At 37.0% G+C, this 18,934-nt stretch overlaps 1 protein-coding gene across 2 annotated transcripts in view; it reads right to left on the bottom strand.

Annotated features, from left to right (window-relative positions):
* Nucleotides 1–4,265: 4,265 nt before the first annotated feature.
* The window catches only part of PAPSS1 (3'-phosphoadenosine 5'-phosphosulfate synthase 1), an 80,626-nt gene continuing 65,957 nt past the window's right edge, over nt 4,266–18,934 (bottom strand). The window contains exon 12 of one of the 2 annotated variants that reach the window (XM_016160832.2): nt 4,266–4,991. In XM_016160832.2, coding sequence (XP_016016318.1) covers nt 4,853–4,991 — 139 coding nt within the window. In that variant the 3' untranslated portion in view covers nt 4,266–4,852. The remainder of the gene's footprint in view (nt 4,992–18,934) is intronic. The other variant, XM_016160833.2, reaches the window with a different exon arrangement.

Genomic DNA, 18,934 nt, shown 5'->3' with positions numbered 1-18,934 from the left:
TGGTCAAATGATTGTATTTTTAAATAATAATACGAGAGCAGTACTTTACACAAATTCCTGACTATAACCTTCAATTCACAGATAAGGAAATTGAGGCTTCACGAAGCCAAAGGTCATACAACCAACAAGGAATTGGTCAAGAATGACTTCAGAGCCTGAGTACTTAACCTCAAAACTATACTTTTTAAGCTTGTGCCTCTGCTTAAGCCCAAACATCTCCTGGATATATAAACTTTTATTTCTCACTCAAAATTCTTTGTTGGTTGCCCATTGGAATTTGCCCATGACATATCGAAAGTCAAGTTCATATATATATATATATATATCTCCCTAGATGGCACAAAATAGCAGAGTCACACACTGAGGCTGAAAGCCATTTGGGGCAGGAGCTGGGCAGCCAGGCAGTGATCTAGCTGGGTTGGACATAAGTCAGGGCTTCCTTTGGATTACTCAAATTAGGCTGTTTTTTCTTGGGGACCTGACTGTGCAGCAAGGCCCTGGAGCTGCATGTTTGCTTTGAACAGATGCCTACATTTTCTGGGGCCAGAGAAGTAGTTAAGCTCTTGGGGAAAACACACACTTCTCAAGGAGGCTACACCAGAGTTGTTGGAGGCCAAGCAGTAAGGGAGTCAGTGTTCTAATTCATTTCAAGAGATGTTTTCCTTTTCTTAACAAAAGCAGATCATTATGGATGCTCAGTGCTGGCAGGGGACCAGAGATAAAGGTCCATGATGACATTTTCTGTGTTTCCTACTTCGGTTCCTCAAATCTAGTACCTAAATTCTGGTGCCATTTCCTTGTGAATCTGGGGAAGCAGGAAATCAGGATAAGGAGGGGAGGTTTTAATCTTGACACACCCCTGTTCAAAGATATGCCCTCATATACATAGCTTTAGGGAGGCCAGCTTTCATCTCGGTCCAGGAAAGACTGACTGAGGGTTAGGTGGGCAGGACGTTTTTTCCGAACTTATATATAATTACATTCAGGGATAGGGAATGGATGGAATCCAGCAGAAATAACCAAAGAGAGTTGTCAGCCCTCTAAGAAACATAGCCCACAAATAAAAGTCCTAGTGGGCAAATACTTTACTTTGTGAGCCAATCCACCCCTGGATACACATGAGCTAATAAAAATATACCATATGTGAGAAGCATGACTTCCGAATTTTTCCTGATAAAGTAATTGAATGCTGACTTCCAAGAGATAGACATAATAGGTCCCCTTTTGGATGGCAATGAAATTCAAATATATGGTCTTGATTATTATAGTGGAATAGAGACTTGAAAGATTTAAAACATTATATTTCTGCCAAGATGATTGCACTTTCTTTTCCTCCTTCCTTTAAAAAATTATTATTTTTCCATTCACTTTTCCAGCTGATGGATAGATTAAAATGGCACTGAGATTTCCAAGACCACTTGGCAGGAGAGGTTTGGTGTCAGGGTTGAATGTTTTAAAGATAGGTTTGGGCTCATTTTTGTGAACTGGGAAGAGGAAAAACAATTTCTGTGTATATCAGATTTGTAGATTAAACGCACACATACCAACCTGTGGGCTGGTAGAGATCACTGGGTGCTTTCATTTGCTTCCCCATCTCTCCGGAGCACAGAAGTGGGTGGCTGATCCCAACGGCACAAGGGCCTAGAATCATGTTTTTTTCATTATGTCCATCTGGTAGGTTGAAGGCCAGAGAGCACAGTAGGAGTTAAACTCGAAAAGGACAATTACAATAGAACAGAAGTTACTGTTCAGACCATATTTCACTCGAACACTGTTAATCTTGATTTCTCTTCATGTTCTCACGTTCTTGTTTTTGAGTTTATATTTTTACAGTTTTGAAAAGACATTAAGTTTTCTGAGTGCCAAGTTTTCAAAAACAGTTTTTCTATATTTTCAACTTTTAATGCTGCTGACTGTAAAAATCACCTTGAATTTAGCAGTAACATGGTTTTTATGTGGAATACATATTTTTTCACATCCCACCTGTTACAATTAGGGTATTTGGTGGCAAACGATAAACTCCAGATAATTTAGAATAACAAAAAAAAATTATGGAAAGGCTGTTGGATATCTTAAGTAATGTTGGAAAATGCAAGAGAATGAGGTTTAGATACTGGTCAGGAATGAAAAGAGGTTGGTGTTGAGGACTCGGCCAAGGTCATGCCGTTGACAAATTCTAAATAGGATACCACTTCTGCAGGAGAGACCCAGTTGCAATGTGTACCATCTCCATTGGACACTCACTACCCTCAAGATCTTGACTCTCTCATTGCCACCACAAAATCATGATTCACTCTGTCTCCATCTTTGCATTACTTCCTATACATTCAATACTTCAGGTGGGAGTTTCTGAATTAGTTGAGTTGACATGCTAGGCCATACCTTAGCAGTCTGTGGTTGGGCAGACTACATGGGGCCTTCATCCTTTGTAGACTTACATAAAGGTGTTCTCCCTAACTAAAGAGATCTAGATAATGTGGCACCAAAAGAGTAATATCAATTATCACCTCTATTTTTTTTTATCAACATATCCATCCTAATATCCTCTACATCACCTAATGTTTTTATTCAGTATCCACTAGTGAATCTATCTATCTACTAGAAAACATCTACTCAGTTTCCTTTTTTCTACTTATTAACTTTCTCACTATAATTGGTTCCCTCTATGATCCATTTTAGCCTTTTTATTTGGAATTTCCTTTTATTTTTTTTCCCTAGTAGTATCGTATTCCCTTTTGTCCTAATGATAATACAATCTGCCATCTCTTTATCTTGCTGAATTCTTCAAGCTAGATCATGTAAGATTATTTCATAATAGAAAGTATGATTACAATTTAAAAGTGTTGACATCTCAAACAAAATTGTATATCCAGCTTCTAAATAAGCATCTCCACTTGAATATTCAACTTTAGGTTATTCTACAAACTCAAAATTGATATGTTGCCCCCACCCCATATGGACTAATTAACATCCCCTACCTCCCTCTATAACTCTCTATTACTGATACGACTATCTTAGGTGTTTAAGAATTTTGGAGAGATATTTGGGAAAAGAGGCTTAGTTTTTGGATAGGCTAAAGTTTATCAACACCAAATCAGTGTCACAAGAAATGTTAGAGACCTTTAAGAAAAAAAGATAAAAAATATAAATAATAAAATGGCAATAACTACATATCAATAATTACTTTAAATGTAAATAAATGTTCCAATCAAAAGATAGTATGGCTGAATGAATAAGAAAACAAGTCCTTTACATATGATGCTTATAGGAAACTTACTTCATATAAAAGAAACACAGACTAAAAGTAAAGGAATGAAAAATATTTCATAAAATGCAAGTGAAAAAAAAAATCTGGGGTAGCAGTACTTATACCAGACAAAACAGACTTTAAAAACAAAGACTATAGCAAGAGACAAGGAAAGAGTCAGTAATCCCACTTCTGGATATTTATCAAAAAAAAAACAAAAACCCAAACAATATTTTAAAGGAATATGTAAATCCGTATGTTCATTGCAGCATTATCTACGACAGCCAAGATATGGAGGCACCTCAGGTGTCCATTAATGGATGAATGGATAAAGAAGAGGTGGTACATATATACAAGGGAATATTAATCAGCCATAAAAAAGAATGAAATCTTGCCATCTGCAAAAACATGGATAGACCTAGAGGGTAGTGTGCGGAGTGGAGTAAGTCAGACAGAAAAAGAGAAATGCCACTGCCTATCTTTGGAATCTAAAGAACAAAATAAACAAACAAAACAGAAACAAATTACATAGCTACAGAGAATATTTTGATGGTTGCCATATGGGAAGGCGGTTGGGAGTGAGTGAAAAAGGGGAAGGGATTAGGAAATACATATCAGGGATTACAAAATAGTCATGGGCATGTAAAATATAATGGAGAATATAGTCAATAATATTGTAATAACTATGTATAGTGTCAGGTGGGTACTAGATTTACTGGGATTATTACTTTGTAAATTATATAAATGTCTAATCACTATGTTGTATACAAGAAACTAATACAATATTGTATGCCAACTGTAACTGAAAAATAAAAAAATACATATTAAAAACATTCACTTGAAACAGAGATAGAAACTAATTATTAGATTCTAGTAATGAAAAATGCCCGTAATATCCCTCTTCCACCAGAAATTTCTCACAGAGAGGAAAGCATATCTGGTAAAAAATACACACACACACACACACACACACACACACACACACACACACACACACACACACACAGAATCAAAGAAATAAGAAGCCAGAGACTTAATTTTATTGAATAAAGAAAGTTCATTCATGGCTTACAGAGATTATAGGAATACTATAGATTATAACAGATGCCAGATCAATAGCTGATCTGAAGGAAGAAAGTTTATATTTTCTATGTAGAAAAAAATCTACTTGCTACAGAATGTCTTGTAAAATTCCCAAAACAAGGTCTAGCCAAGTTTATTGGTTAGTAGACTTTCCCCCTCCCCACCCAAGGGATGAAAAGTGAGATTCAATGTATACTACTGGTTACAACTAATGTAACAGCTTGAAAAATTCATGAGAAAGATGCATAAACATAATATATAAAGACAAGATTTTAAAATTGTATTGTAGGAATATTAACTATAATAAGTGGAAAAGATACATTAAAACCAGCAGTCTGTGTGTTACACTAGTTCAAAACAGAACTTATTCACAAGGCAGACCAAAATTGATGCTAGTTATGGAAAATGGTTTTTAGAAAGTGAGTCCAGACAGATACCACCACAAAGAAATGCCAACAGTAACTACGTGATCCCCTCTGGTTACTCAGTGAAGTGCCAAAGATGGAGGGACAGGTTAGCAGCTTAAGCTTTCTCCAAGGATTTGTAGTATTCCATCAGCACAGTCCAGGCCTTGGGAGCCATGAAACCTTCAGGGGGCTTCTGGCCATCTCGAGCGAGTTTGCGCATCCTTGTTCCTGAAATAAATTCAAAGTCTTCATGGCTGAAAGAGAGAGGAAAAAATATTATTTCACATTTTTAAAAACTTATAGGGAAATTTTTTAAAAGCACTCGTTTCTTCTGTTCAAGCAGACAAACTTGCTGAGAAAAAACATGGATAAAATGTAGTACTTGTTAATATCAACCTGATTTCGAATTTGTCATTGAGTAAAAACACCACACTACCAAAAAATTACCCATTTTCAGAACTAGAAAAAATATTTTAATTGACATTTTTACTGCAGATTCTCATGCAACTGTAAGAAAGAATACAGCAAGATCCCATGTATCCTTTACCCAGTTTCCCCTAATGATACTATCTTATAAAGCAATAGCATAATATCACAATCAAAATACCACCACAGAAACAATCTACCAATCCTATTCAGATTTCCCCCAGTTTTCTCTGTGTTTATTTAGTTCTATGCAATTTTATCACACGTGCAGGTTCATGTGTGCACCACAGTCAAGATACAAAACAGTTCCGAAACCATGACAATCCCTCGTTCTGCCTTTTTATAGTCATTCCTATCTCATTCACTGCTCCCCAGCCCCTGGCAACTACTAATTTAGAACTAGGATTTTTAAAAATTAAATCTAATTTAGCTAGCACAGATTGAAACCTTTTTGGAAAGTTGAATCTGAAAGGTTAAATGAATACTGGAACACTATGAGAAAAACTGCAGTTTCATAATACCAACGGCAAGTAAGTAGCAATAACTGATAAGATATCACAAAGGTAGTGTTAGTTCTCATCTTCACACACAAAAACCCTTAGACTATTAAGCACATGGCAACTATGGCTCTGACACATATTATCTGGTAATTTCATCCTCTTCCCTTGAACAAGGGACCAATTAAGATAGCAGACCATGACCCAGCAAGAGTTCTGGGTCACTCAAGTCCCCAGGTCATAGGCCATGTTCACTCCTAGTCAGCAGCTGTATGTTCCCTCCTCACTTCATTATCTGTGGAGTTAACCTGGGGATCCAGTGAAATCATAAACTGCCAAGTGGCCCTTCCTTCTAGAAGTATATCTGGTATGTTTTAACTAATAATCACATTTCTAGGAATCCACATTAATGAAATAACAAGAGATGCAGACAAATTTATGCATAAAGATAGCTATGATAGGAAAATATTTTAAATAACCTAAAGGTTGAAGGTCGTGAGTAGAATTACATAGTCATTGAAGTAGAGCTAAGGATGGGACAAAATGTTCCTCATGTAATCAGTGGTAAGTAAAAAGAATCAGGATACAAAACTTTATACATGATACCATTGCAATTTTGTTAAAATACAGGGTATGTGGTGAGGGGAAGAAGGCTACATAAAGAATACACCCAAATCATTTTTTGTTTCATTTTGTTTTTGAATTTTTTATTTTTCTTTTATTAAATTTATTAGGGTGACATTAATTAATAAAATTACATGTTTCAAGTGCACAATTCGATAAATCATTTTTATATTGCATTGTATGCTCGCCATCCAAAGTTAAATTTCCTTCCATTAATAGTGATTATTTCTATGAAGTGGTATCATGGATGCTTTTAATTTTGTTCATCATGTTTTCTGCAATTTTCTACAATGAAGATTTTTATCCATTATCAAGAACAAAATCAAATAAAGATATCAAATTATCATCGATTATAACAATTGTGATAATGAATAAAGCTTATTTTAAAAATTTTTATCCAAAGTGATGTGTAATAATTTTAAATAATGTAACCTTTAACATGGCACTTCAATCGTTTGGAACATCACTCCTACAGGGAGCAAACAAGCAGGGTGCTGCCATGGCATTATGCTTCCGATCCTGTCCCCACGGCAGTGACAATGGCTATTAACTCACAGTTAAATGGCAGACATGAGCAGTGAAGACTATACCTGAACAGTGCTACGAACGTAGAGCATACTCAATAAGTATTTACTGACCACTGATCAGGTACTTTGTGAGCTTTCAAATTAGGAACCCAATAAATAGTTGGTGAAATACTAAAGAATAAAAAGGCATGTGTATAGAAACCTTTTATTGGTTCGATACAGAACCAGTCTTAAACATGTCACTACTCTTTATCCTCTGGCAAAAAAGGGGGGCACAAGGTTTCCGACTACTTTGCTTAATTTGAGCTACTTGCTCATCCCTTTTTTTCTAAATCTGGATCGCTCACATTAAAGAGTTCTACGTGCCTGTTCGTGATCTCTTCAATAATCATCTTCAGATCCACCTTCCCTCTGATCTCACTCACTCCCACTAGTCAGCAGAGCCCACACACCACTTTCCTAATCTGGTTGATTCAGTCTATCTGTGAGCTCTCAGGCTGTCCACTCAGTAAGACTGGGCTCCAGACAAGAAAGAAAGTACTGTAATTACTTCATGACCCAAACTGCATACCGGTTTTTGGTCTCTCCTGCTTTTATTTTCATTGTCCGTGTGCTTGATGGACTTCTGAACCTTGACCTGGTTGCATCACCACCAGCCTCTACACACCTCCTGCACCTGGCCTGCCCCTACACCTGTCATTACTGTTAGTACCTACGATCAACTTGATTCTTGGTCCTGGGTCTAGTTCTACCTCTTATATTAACTGTGGATCCCAATTCTGGCCAGTGAGGTACCCAGACTTTCCAAATTCCCTGGCTCCCTTCAAAAGATGTCTAAGTGTTTTATTCTGGAATGCTATATATATAGGATATGTATAGAAAATCATGTGACTCATTTAATCAGTGACTGGAATACCCACATTAATGGTGTCAATGTTCTATCTCCTGCTATCAAGCAGAGGATACTACCTCTTTAATTCAGACATGTGACATCTTCAACTAGTCATCCTGTCTGTTATTCCTGTTCCCTGCACTACCATAAACACGAGAAGATATACATTCGACCCAGTATTTCCACAGTTCTCATCCTCTTAGGTAAAACATCTTTTAAATGTCTGTACGAATTTTCAGAGATGATTAATGAAAAGAAAAGGGTAATGGATATTGCTTCAAAGCATGGTGAATTCAAATAGTTTAAATCTAGACGGTGTCTCCCACTTGAGTATGTGTTCAATATGCAAGAAAAGTCAGAACTACTATAATATACTTACTGGCCCCTGCAGATGGGCTGGTTGCCATAGTTGGTACATGAAGTAAGTGATCATCTCTCTCTTACATGAATGACAACATAAATGCCTAAAACTTAAGGCGAAAAAAAGAAACTGACTGCATGTGAGATGGGCCAAGAAAAGAAGCAAGACTATGAGAGATTTCAAAAAAATTCAAAAAGGTTGAAGTTAGGAATGCAATTCGTAAACTTAACACTAAAATGAAAATTAAATTTGAGAAATAGATTAGCTCAGCAAAAGAGAAAGCATTTGTCAAAGGACTGGGAAGAAAACCAAGATGATTTTATGAAGGTCATGAAAGAAGGGGAACTTAAAAGGCCACAGGGGGGCTAAGGAAGATGACCCTGAGGGGAGGGGGGAACCACCGGATTTACAATTCATAATTTACATTTTCTTTATAGGTTCAGTGGATGGTGAAGAGAGAGGGAATGGTAAAATAGCAGAGACCAAGCAGAAAAGTGATTTTTTTTTTTTTAAGGAAAAGTGAGGTCTCAGTAAGTGTATAGGCAGAAGAAAATAAATGGAAAGAATGAGAAAGGGAAGGAGGCTGAAAGCCAGGAGAGAGGAGACAGGAGAGAAGTGAAACATGGGGAAGGTCTGCAGTGAAGAACAATGCGAAAGGAGCTTCAGTAAGCAGCAGGGTCAAGAATGAAGAAAAGACAAAATAGTGATGATTTGGAGTTAGAAGGGAGACAGGTAATTAATGTGGATGGTCTCAACTTTCTCAAGAAAGGCGGACGTTTGCCTTCTGAGGGTGACAAGAAGCTGTGTGGGAATGAACTGATAAGAGGATCCATCAGCACAGGTGACTTATCTCTAGGCCGGAGGGGCCAGCCTAATGATAGCGTCAGCAAAGCTGAGCGCAGACATGAAGTCAAAGTTGCTGAGGGGTCCAGATATCCTTCCAACTGCATCTAAAAATCCTTGCTCCAGAATAATGCAAAATCAGTTTGTTTGGCTGAGAATTATTTGACATAACATTGACTAAATATTTCAGTTCCTTAGGAGTTCCACTCATCGGCTCCCTAAATAACCTTCATTGAGGAAAATTATAACTCTAGAGCTTTCTGATCATGTAAATTTTGAATTCTGATTTAAAAAAGAAAACCTTGTGCCACACGCATAAAGTACTTGTTCTCGATGGCAATAAGACACAAGACAGCAGCAGCTGCTGGATGACTGTCCTGCCTTTTTGATTAAAGGAAAAAAGCCAGACCAATTAAAGTCTTTTCTTTCCCTAGAACGCCAAGCTGTCTGAAATCCAGAAGTTTACTTACATTCCTTCTGAAATTGCATTTTAAAAACAAGGTCCCTGCGCACCTCTTTTCCTGATGCTATTTCACACTCCATCTGCCGGGCATGCCACAAGCATTTCCTCACATGAAATCGCAGTTTCTGCTTCCACATGGCAATGGTTCCACTCCACCCTGGCTATGAAAAACACATTTATTTCCCTCTGCCTTATACTTGTACTTCTGTCACATAAGGATTTTGTCAGAAGTCAGGTGCAAGGACTTGACACAAGAGTCACTATCTGTAATCAAATCGTGGTGTTTACAATTACATATTTAAATGGCATCATTTTACATAAATAACTAAATCAAGTAAAAACTGAGGCCTTCCAATAATGATCTAAAATTAGCCCTGAACTTTACCTGTGAATAATCCAGAATCGGCCAGAAGCAGAAAAGGGTATTAATTAAAGGACCTTAGGCTTTCACTACAAAGCTATTCGAATTACGCCATCTAATTATACTAGCTAACCAATCTATCATAGCACCTGAAAAAAGAAATCCAAGTATGTTTGTTTTTTCTCTTTTCAAAACTACTTGGTCATCGATTCCTTGAATCCACAGCTGACAGAATGCCTACTCTTTAAAAAGTTGGGGGTGGAGTTGGGCGTGGAGGGTAGAACAGGGAGGGGGGAAAAAAACCAGACCTTCTAGCAGACTATGCTGGACCCTATGGGACCCGCCTCTTGTCCCATGTGGATCACACACATGTGGCCAGCATCTTGACTAACTCCACTTGTTGAAGATTTTGAATCTTTACAACCATCTGCTGTCCTTCAGTCCACATATGTGGCCATCCCAGCCACCAGCACAAGTGTTCACATTGACAAGAGCTGGGGTCAGCAGAGAGCTCTTCAAGTGTATTTTCTGAAGGTTCATATTCAATTAGACCAGCTTTTTAAAAAATGCTAACTAGACGAGAAGCAATCAAAGAAGCGAAGAGGAATTTCTTCTCTCATAAAACTAAAAATAATGATGGCGACTTATAAAAGCATCTAATGAACTATTTTGGGTTTATTTAACTTTTCGTCCAACTTGAAAGAGGCTTATATATAATACACTGTACATCAAAAACACTAAGAATTCTTAGGAATGAGGTGAAAAAAAAATCACCTCTTCAAAACCATAGCTATTTATGGCTTTCTTTCCAGGAACTAAAAAGCATTAGCTGACATCAGACATGATGAATTTAATCATTTTTATTTCCACACCAAAGCCCTTTGCTCGAAATACAAGAAAAATTTAATTACTAGAATCTCATTAACCAAAATCTTTCATTCATCATGTTTCCCTCTGACACCCATATAAATAAAAGTTAGAGAAGAGCTCCTATCAGACATTCAGTCAAATATCAAATTGCCAGGGCTTCCTGAAGTCATTGCAGTCAACTCCCTTTTCTTTACCACGAAGGGTCACGAACTCTATCATCTACCACAGTATGGATGAACAGGGGTTTCCTGTTTGTTTTTTAGTTCTGTTTTGTTTTTATTGAGATGTAATTAACATACAACATTAGTTTCAGTTGTACTGATGACTGGATATTTGTATGTACTGTGAAATGATCACCACAATACATCTATCTAACATCCATCATCATACAGTTAACCGAAAACAATTTTTTTTTTGTCATGAGAACTTTTAAGATCTTCTGTTAATAATTTTCAAAGATGCAATATATTATTTCTTAACTATAGTCGCCATGCTGTACATTATATCCCCATGACTTATTCTGAGCCTCTTTAGCCACTGCGCCCACCTCTGGCAACCACCAATCTGTTCTCTGTATCTCTTGAGAATAGGGGTTTTTAACCTAGTGCCAATGGACAGGTTTCATAAGGATCCACAAGTATCTTGATGGGAAAAATCTGAAGCTTCTGTGCTTTCACCTAGAAGAGAATACATGACTTTTCATCTGCTTCCAAAAGAAGGCCCTGATTACTCAAGAATGGATCCCAGTTTTCAGGAAGCTAATTGCAGAAGCTCTCAGATGCACATCACCAAAAAAATTGTCTAAGATGAGGCATATGGCTGAGCTCCCTCTCAGCAGACTGCTGTGGACTATTCTGAGCAGCACGCTGACATCCTTGGATGCAGCTTCTTGTACGAGTTGCTGCTTCCTGCAGCTAAGCCAGTAAAGGAAGTGATACAGACAGAAATAATACATTTTCAAAGGGTTTTAAAAAAACAGTAGCCCAAACTGCTTAATTGTTTACAAGTTAACCAGAAAATTAGGTGAATCCAAGTGCTGCATTCTAGGTAACAAGGATGGTGGTCTAGCTATGTTAAACACTGCCCTTGATACTTGTCACCAAGATCTGTTTCATTATTTGCTTTCTACTTTTGTGACACATGTGACTTTCCTCATTTATTTAGAAACCAGGACTTGTAGTACCCTCAGAACGCCTAGATTAGCTCCAAATAAGAATTTAAAAAATCTCGAGGGGAAAAAAAAAAGCACCTATTTTCGATTTGCAAATAATGATAATTAAGAGCATAAAATGCCCAAATACGCACACTTGATCACTGTCTATTTTTGATAAATGACAACAAATTCCACAAAATCTTTTGTTTAAAATCAGAATCTTGCCATCGGAACACGTTCAGAATCAAAATATTTGTTCTGCTATAGAAAACTTAAAATTTACTTTGCATACAATAATGATGTTGTTAGGACCACAATGCATTGCATTTTATACCTACCAGTTCTTTCCATTAAAAACCTCTGCCTGTCACCTCTGGAATTCCAGAGAATACTGAACTAAAATGGTTGTTGTTGTTTTGAAATAAGGGGGGATTATGGAGAGATATTTATATATTTAGTAAGAAGAAAATCAGCCTCCATTAAAATAGCAATTATACTTTAAGTGCTAATGATTGTGCCTCCTAGAGATGTTTTGAGTCAATCTTTCTTTCAATCACCCTGTAGCAACCTACCCAAACCTAAGCTACCATTAACTCCTGCCTGCACTAAAACACACCTTCACAGTGAGGATTTTAGTATCTGTTTGGTGACCAAATACCTTTTCTGCAATTTGGTCTCTGGCTCTTCTCAAGCGACTATGCAGCTTTGCGGTCTGAACCCTGACTGTTGTCTCCCTGGCAAACTGTGCCCCCTGTATTGTCTGTTTAACCATTACCTGTTTTACAAGTCTGTTTTGCAAGCACCAAGGGAAACCAACGCAGGGGCCCATGTCTTGTGACACCCTCTGCTGACCAGGTCTTAATGACACCAATCTGTGAACATGTCTTGTGACCCTATCAACCTACTGATCCTAAATTGGCAAAGACTAGAAAGCCCCACTGCACTAACCAACAGAAAGTGTATAGTGTATACTTACAGCTTTGCATCCCTTAGCAATCATTCCCCTTACACGTTAGCTTCTGGTGGTTTTTGCCTCCACACACCTTGCCCTACCTCTCCCTCTTCAGAACAAACTTTTGGTTTGTACAGGAAGCTGCATCTCCCTGGTTTGAAAACCCGTATTTCTGAGAATAAACCTCTCAATTTAAATTCTAGGGTCTTGGAAATTTATGGACAACACTGACCTCCCCTTCCATCTTTCTCTTTTCTATATTTCTAGGTAATTTCTATATGTTTATGTGCCATATGCCTCTTTGTTTTTATAAGCACTGCAAGCATAGTTATTTTTTGCAGGCTGTGTCTGGTAATTCCTGCATGTGAAGTCTGTGCAGGTCTGCTTCTGCTGACTACAATTTCCATTTTTTCCGGTTTTGGTACTTTGTTTTCTTATATACTTTATTGTTTTGACCGCAATTGTTTATTAAGCTTGTATAATTATTTATGGAAATAAACTGAGGCCTAGGACAAAGGTGAAACGCTCCAGGAAGCGTTTCTGTTCGCTTCTGCTGAACACTTTGAGGCATGCCTAGTCAAGAGCCACCTAAAACTCATTTCATGGGATGAGGACTTTTTGGCTGTTTATCTGTTTTGTTTTGATACCACCCAGGTAATAGGAGTTTGGCCCACTGGAGCAGAGTTTTGAGCTCTTGAGGCTAAGCTCAGTGCTCTGCTCACATTCTCCTGGGGGCAGGGGGTAGACTGGGTTCACTTCGGGTTCCTCTTACACAGTCCCAGCCTGACAGAAGTGTCTTCTGTTGGACTCCCACCTAGGTCAGGACCATGAAAATCAATACTCGAGTTTGCTAGGTCCTCCAGGACAAAAGCAGCTTCAATGCTTGGTGTACCTGTAATTCTAGCCCTCACTTAATAGTTTGGTCTTACAGCTCTTAAGGATCGATCGTCTTATCAGCACCACGATACTTTTATGATATGTTTGCTTTAATCCAGCATTTTTAGTTAATGTCTTGGGAGAATAAATCTGTATAATCTAATTTACCTAATTATCCAAAACCTGAACTTCCTGATACCTAATGCACACTATATAACACTATCTTTTAAAAAGCTATTTCAGTTCCTACCTTTCAAAGACCTGCCTAATCTGGTCCCTGTCTCTTTTCCCTCTCTGTTCTACTCCTCCTAGGCATTCTTCCCAAACCCTCGTGAGTCATTTAACCTCAGGACCTTTGCACCTATTTACTTACCCCTTAGTCTAGAATGCTATTACCTCCTTCTTTACAGAGGGAATGCCTACTCATCTTCTGGAGCTCAGTTCAAATGTCGCTTGCTCCAGGAACTCATCCCTGATAAACCGGACTTGGTCAGACAAATGCTAGCAGAGCTTCCTGAAAGTCTTCTGCAAAGCACTTAACCAAATCAACTGTTTTGTTAGTGGCTTATTGCCTGTCTTCTTTCGAATAGAAGCCTCATGAGGGTAAAAATAATATCTGCCTATTTCCCACTACTGTGCCCACACCTAGCAATTGCATGTACATAGTAAAGACTCGATAGTTAACAAATGGATAAAGTATAGCAATGTCAGAAAGTTTTGTTTTGATTTCAATATAACCTGTTGACTGTAAAACAAGATAGTTATATAAGTACTATAAATAATTTGATTTTCAAAAATATACATACTAGTATATCCCTAATTATGATTCAAAATGTATAGTAAAACAAAGAATAGATTTTTAAAAACTACAATAGATTTTGAATTAGATCTTATCTATTAATGGTCATGAAGTAAATCTACACAGATCTAGACTCAGTAAGTTCACACAATTACAGACAAAACTTCTACAAGTTTTCAGAAGAAATGTCAAAAATGATAAAAACAAAGCATTTTATGAAATAATGGAAAAGAAAGATCCCCAGTTCCCTAACAGAAATACTTGTGTAGTGAAAAGACTACGTGGCAAGAAAGGGAAAGAAAATAATTCATACAGGAAATATTTCAGTGGTCAAAATGACAAAACTTGGATATGAAGAGTGAGGTACAAAAATAAAAGACTTTACGAGTCAACATAATGGAAAGAATAAGTAACCAAGAAAACGTAGGATTTGAAGATAGACACCAGAAAAAGTAAAGCCAGTTCTAGGCATTTTAAGTAATATCAAGACTGTAAACAGAAATGCCATTAGTGAGGTCAACAGAATGCTAAGATGGCCTCATGACCTTCGCTCTATGGTGTTACTACCACACAACATGTCATCATATAGTAAAAGAATTTTGCAGATGCAATTAGTTACTAACCTATTAGCCATTATTAGTTAAATTATCTGAGTGGGTCTGGCCATATTACTTGACCCTTTAAAAGCAAAGAATTTTCTTAGCTGATAGCAGAAAGGGAAGCCAGAGAGATTCAAAGCATGATACGTACAGATTCACCATGAGGGAGGTTCTATTACTGAGATGCAGGAGCCCGCAAGTAAGGACCTAAGAGTGGCTTCCAGGAGCAGAGAGAATTCTCAGCCAACAGTTAGTAAGGAGAGAGGACCTCAGACCTCCAACCATAAAGAACTGAATTCTGCCAACAACAAGGGTCATCCTGAATAAGGATTCTTTCCAGAACCTTCAAATAAGAGCCCAGCCTGGCCAAAATCCAGTTAGGCCACCCAGACTTCCGACCTAAAGAACCGTAAGGTAATAAGTGAATACTGTTTTAAGCCAATAGTAATGAGTTACACCATAATAGAAAGCTAATGCAATTAGCAACTTGAAGTATTGAAACACTGAAGTATATATAGCTTTAAAAGTCACCACACAGAAACCACGAGAATAGATGAGCTCTACTGTGGAAAATATATAAAAAGAAGGGAAGAATATGTGAAAAGGCCTTGAAGGATGCCGACGATTAGAATGTTATTTTAAAAAAATGACACTAATAGTACATGATATAAGGTATACTCCAGCATTAAAAAATATGAAAGACTCTATTGACAATGTGGAAATAACTGGACAGCAAACATTTCCACCTGCCTGTCCCTTTTCTACCCATTTCCACAAGGCGCTCCTACTCACGTGTGCTCTCCTTTTGTTAGTTGCCATTTCAAAAATCGGAGCCATAATTTTACATTTTCCCAAATACAAAGATTTACTGCATAAAGGAGAAAAAAATTACCAAAAAAAAGAATTATCTCTAAAGATTTGTTTGTAATATCTGAACGAATAGGCTTTAATCTTGAAGTCTTAAAACTACTTGAGTCCTAAAAAAGTTGAGTCACTGTTATAATATGAATTTACTAAACTTCATAAGTACAAACAGATGATTTTTATCATAATTCCTATCAATAATATCTTGCCTGAAATCTTCATGAAGTTTGTTTTTTCTCTCTAAGCCTTGTATTACACTGGTATTTAGTCAAATCAAAAGCTATAAAATTATTAATTACATAAAAGTTGGCATTGAATAATGTCCATTAATCAAACATAAGACAACCTCATATGTGCATAATTAATATCTGTTTTCTCACTACATCAAAGACTATCGCCTTTCCACAAAATTTTAATCACTTTCCAACATAGTCTCATCAACTTAATTATATTTGAACACAATATAAAAAATTAAAAAACTAAGGCAGCTTTAAAGCTTCCCAGGTTACAATTTATTAAGATTTGGTAACTCAAAAAAATTCCAAGAAAATGAGCCACTCATGCAACTAATATAGAATTCATCATTGGAAAATCTTATGAGAACTGATGTAATTATTTAGCTTTTGAATGATTAAAAGAGAGACTTAAAGCAATACTACACAGATTTAACAAAACATGAAAGTTATCAAGGGCCTCCCAACACATCAGTCAACTAACTACATACAGCTGAATTCTAGGGTCCTGCGTGTGATTAATTCAGCTAATCATACGAAGAAGCCTCAGCAACGAAACATACCAGCACAAGGACATGTAACAGAAAAGTTCTAACTGGTTTTGTTTCCTTAACGCATTCACCTAAGTTTTAAGTATTTAGCTGCTAGGTGAATGATTCTATTTCCCACTCCTTACTCTATAAGTGACATATCATTACTTTCAAAACGAATTATGTTCATAATGTCTTGTAAGGAATTAAAGAAACTGCATGCTGGGTGAAAAGCAAAGAGCAGGCCAGCCTAGCATTCCATCTCTTTCACTACATGTTTTATAACTGAAGAAAGGCGATGCTACACTCCTCAGGGTTCTCAGCTGATGTGTAGGCCTGTCCCCAGACTAAGTGCAGGAGTACCCCTTATCCAAGGGGAATATATTCCAAGACCCCCAGTGGATGCCTGAAACAGCGGATAATACCGAACTATTTTTCCTATACATATATACCTATGATAAAATTTAACTTATAAATTACTCAGTAAGAGATTAACAACAACTCATGATAAAATAGGACACTTATAACAATATACTGTAATAAAAGTTATGTGAATGTGGTCTCTTTCTCAAACTACATTTTGTACTGTACTCACCTTTTCGCTCAAAGGAAGCCCTTTATGGCTTCTCTTGGACACATCAGAATTGCCAGCATCACTAATCTTGTGCTTTGGGGCCATTATTTAGTAAAATAAGGGTTACTTGAACACAAGGACTGTGATACCACAACAGTTGAGTCTGATAACTGAGACAGCTACTAAGTGACTAACAGAGAGGGAGCATTTACAGCATAGACATGCTGGACAAAGGGATGATTCACATCCTACGCCAGACAGAACGAGATTTCACCATGACACTCAGAATGGCATGTAATTTAAAATTTCTGAATTGTACATTTCTGGAACTTTCCATTTAATATTTTCAGAACACAGTTGACAACAGGTAACTAAAACCATGGAAAGAGAAAATGTGGATAAGGGTTCACTACTGTGTTAGGACCTCTGATGGTGACCCTATATAACTTTAACCACAAAAAAACCTTTTTTACTGTCCTTAAGATTTAATTTATATTTTCATTTTCAATCACCTTCTATGGTGATATAGTTTCAAGGTCTACTACAATTGCTCCTATTTTTCTCAAAATTCTGTCTTTAAAGCTTCTAAGGCACTTTTAGTAGAAGTAGTCTATTTACAACTCTTGCCACATGATTTTTATAGGTGCATTATTTAAGAATGAGAAATCATAGTGTTCATGTGTATATATGTATATATGTATGTATGCATGTATGCAAATACACACACACACATACACACATATTTTTAGGCCAAAACAACACTAAATATGCCACGATTTAGAACTATTTCTAGGTGTTGGCAAACACTGATTCTGCACAAGGGTAAAAGTGTTCTGGTTTATTGCAAATTCTTCTCATTGTGTGGTTCAGAACTATACTGCAATCTGGGTCACATTTCAGATATTCAGAAAATAAAGGTCTAGAACTGCTCAAGTCTTGAATTTCAATACCTATGTCATAGGGAAGACTTAGTTATTTTACGCTTGCCCACGCCAGTAACGTAAGTCTTTTCTGTTCATTGACTCAAGATTTTCTGGGACTTTGGCTACAGTTTATCACTCAGAAAAGCCTGCAATTGTGCATTTTCTCCAGAATGATTTACATCATCAAATGAGAAGCCAACAAATTTCCCTGACTCCACTGATAACAGTCTTTCTTTATCCAGTCTATCTTTATCATTTATCTCGAAGAAATTAAGTGACACTAAACTTCATGTTCCTAGAAACGAAAGAATGTTTTTTAAAAAAGGTATCTTTTTCTTTACTGTCCCCAGTGTTATAAAATGGGCGGGCCATACCACATGAGAACACAGGGTCAGGGTCAAGGTCCTTTCTAAACGGAGGCAATTGTAAAGCACCATAATAGAAAAAAAGAATGAGCATTCTTAGATTAAAGGTTATCAGACCATGGTCAATTTCAATTAGTACCTGTTAGTAGAGGTGACACTGATAAAGCATAAATAAAAAATAATTATTTACTCTATCTGCTGAGCATAAAGTATAATTCATACTTTAAAAAAATGCAGAGAAACTAAATAACCATCAATAAGAAAATAACTCATATATGTAAGTACCTACTAAGTAATAAAAATAACTAGGTGCTATAGATCATGGGAAAAACTAGAGCTTCTGAGCTGGGAGGGTATCACCTTGTCCATAGCCATTATTCTAGAGATAAGAAAACAAGGCCAGAGGTCATGCAGGACTCTCCAGCTGCACAGCAAGGTTGGGATAGAACCCACAATTTCTGATTC

The sequence above is a fragment of the Rousettus aegyptiacus genome, unplaced genomic scaffold (assembly GCF_014176215.1).
Source record: "Rousettus aegyptiacus isolate mRouAeg1 unplaced genomic scaffold, mRouAeg1.p scaffold_m13_p_10, whole genome shotgun sequence".
NCBI classification, from domain to species: Eukaryota; Metazoa; Chordata; class Mammalia; order Chiroptera; family Pteropodidae; genus Rousettus; species Rousettus aegyptiacus.
This window is presented reverse-complemented; position numbering and strand designations above follow the sequence as displayed.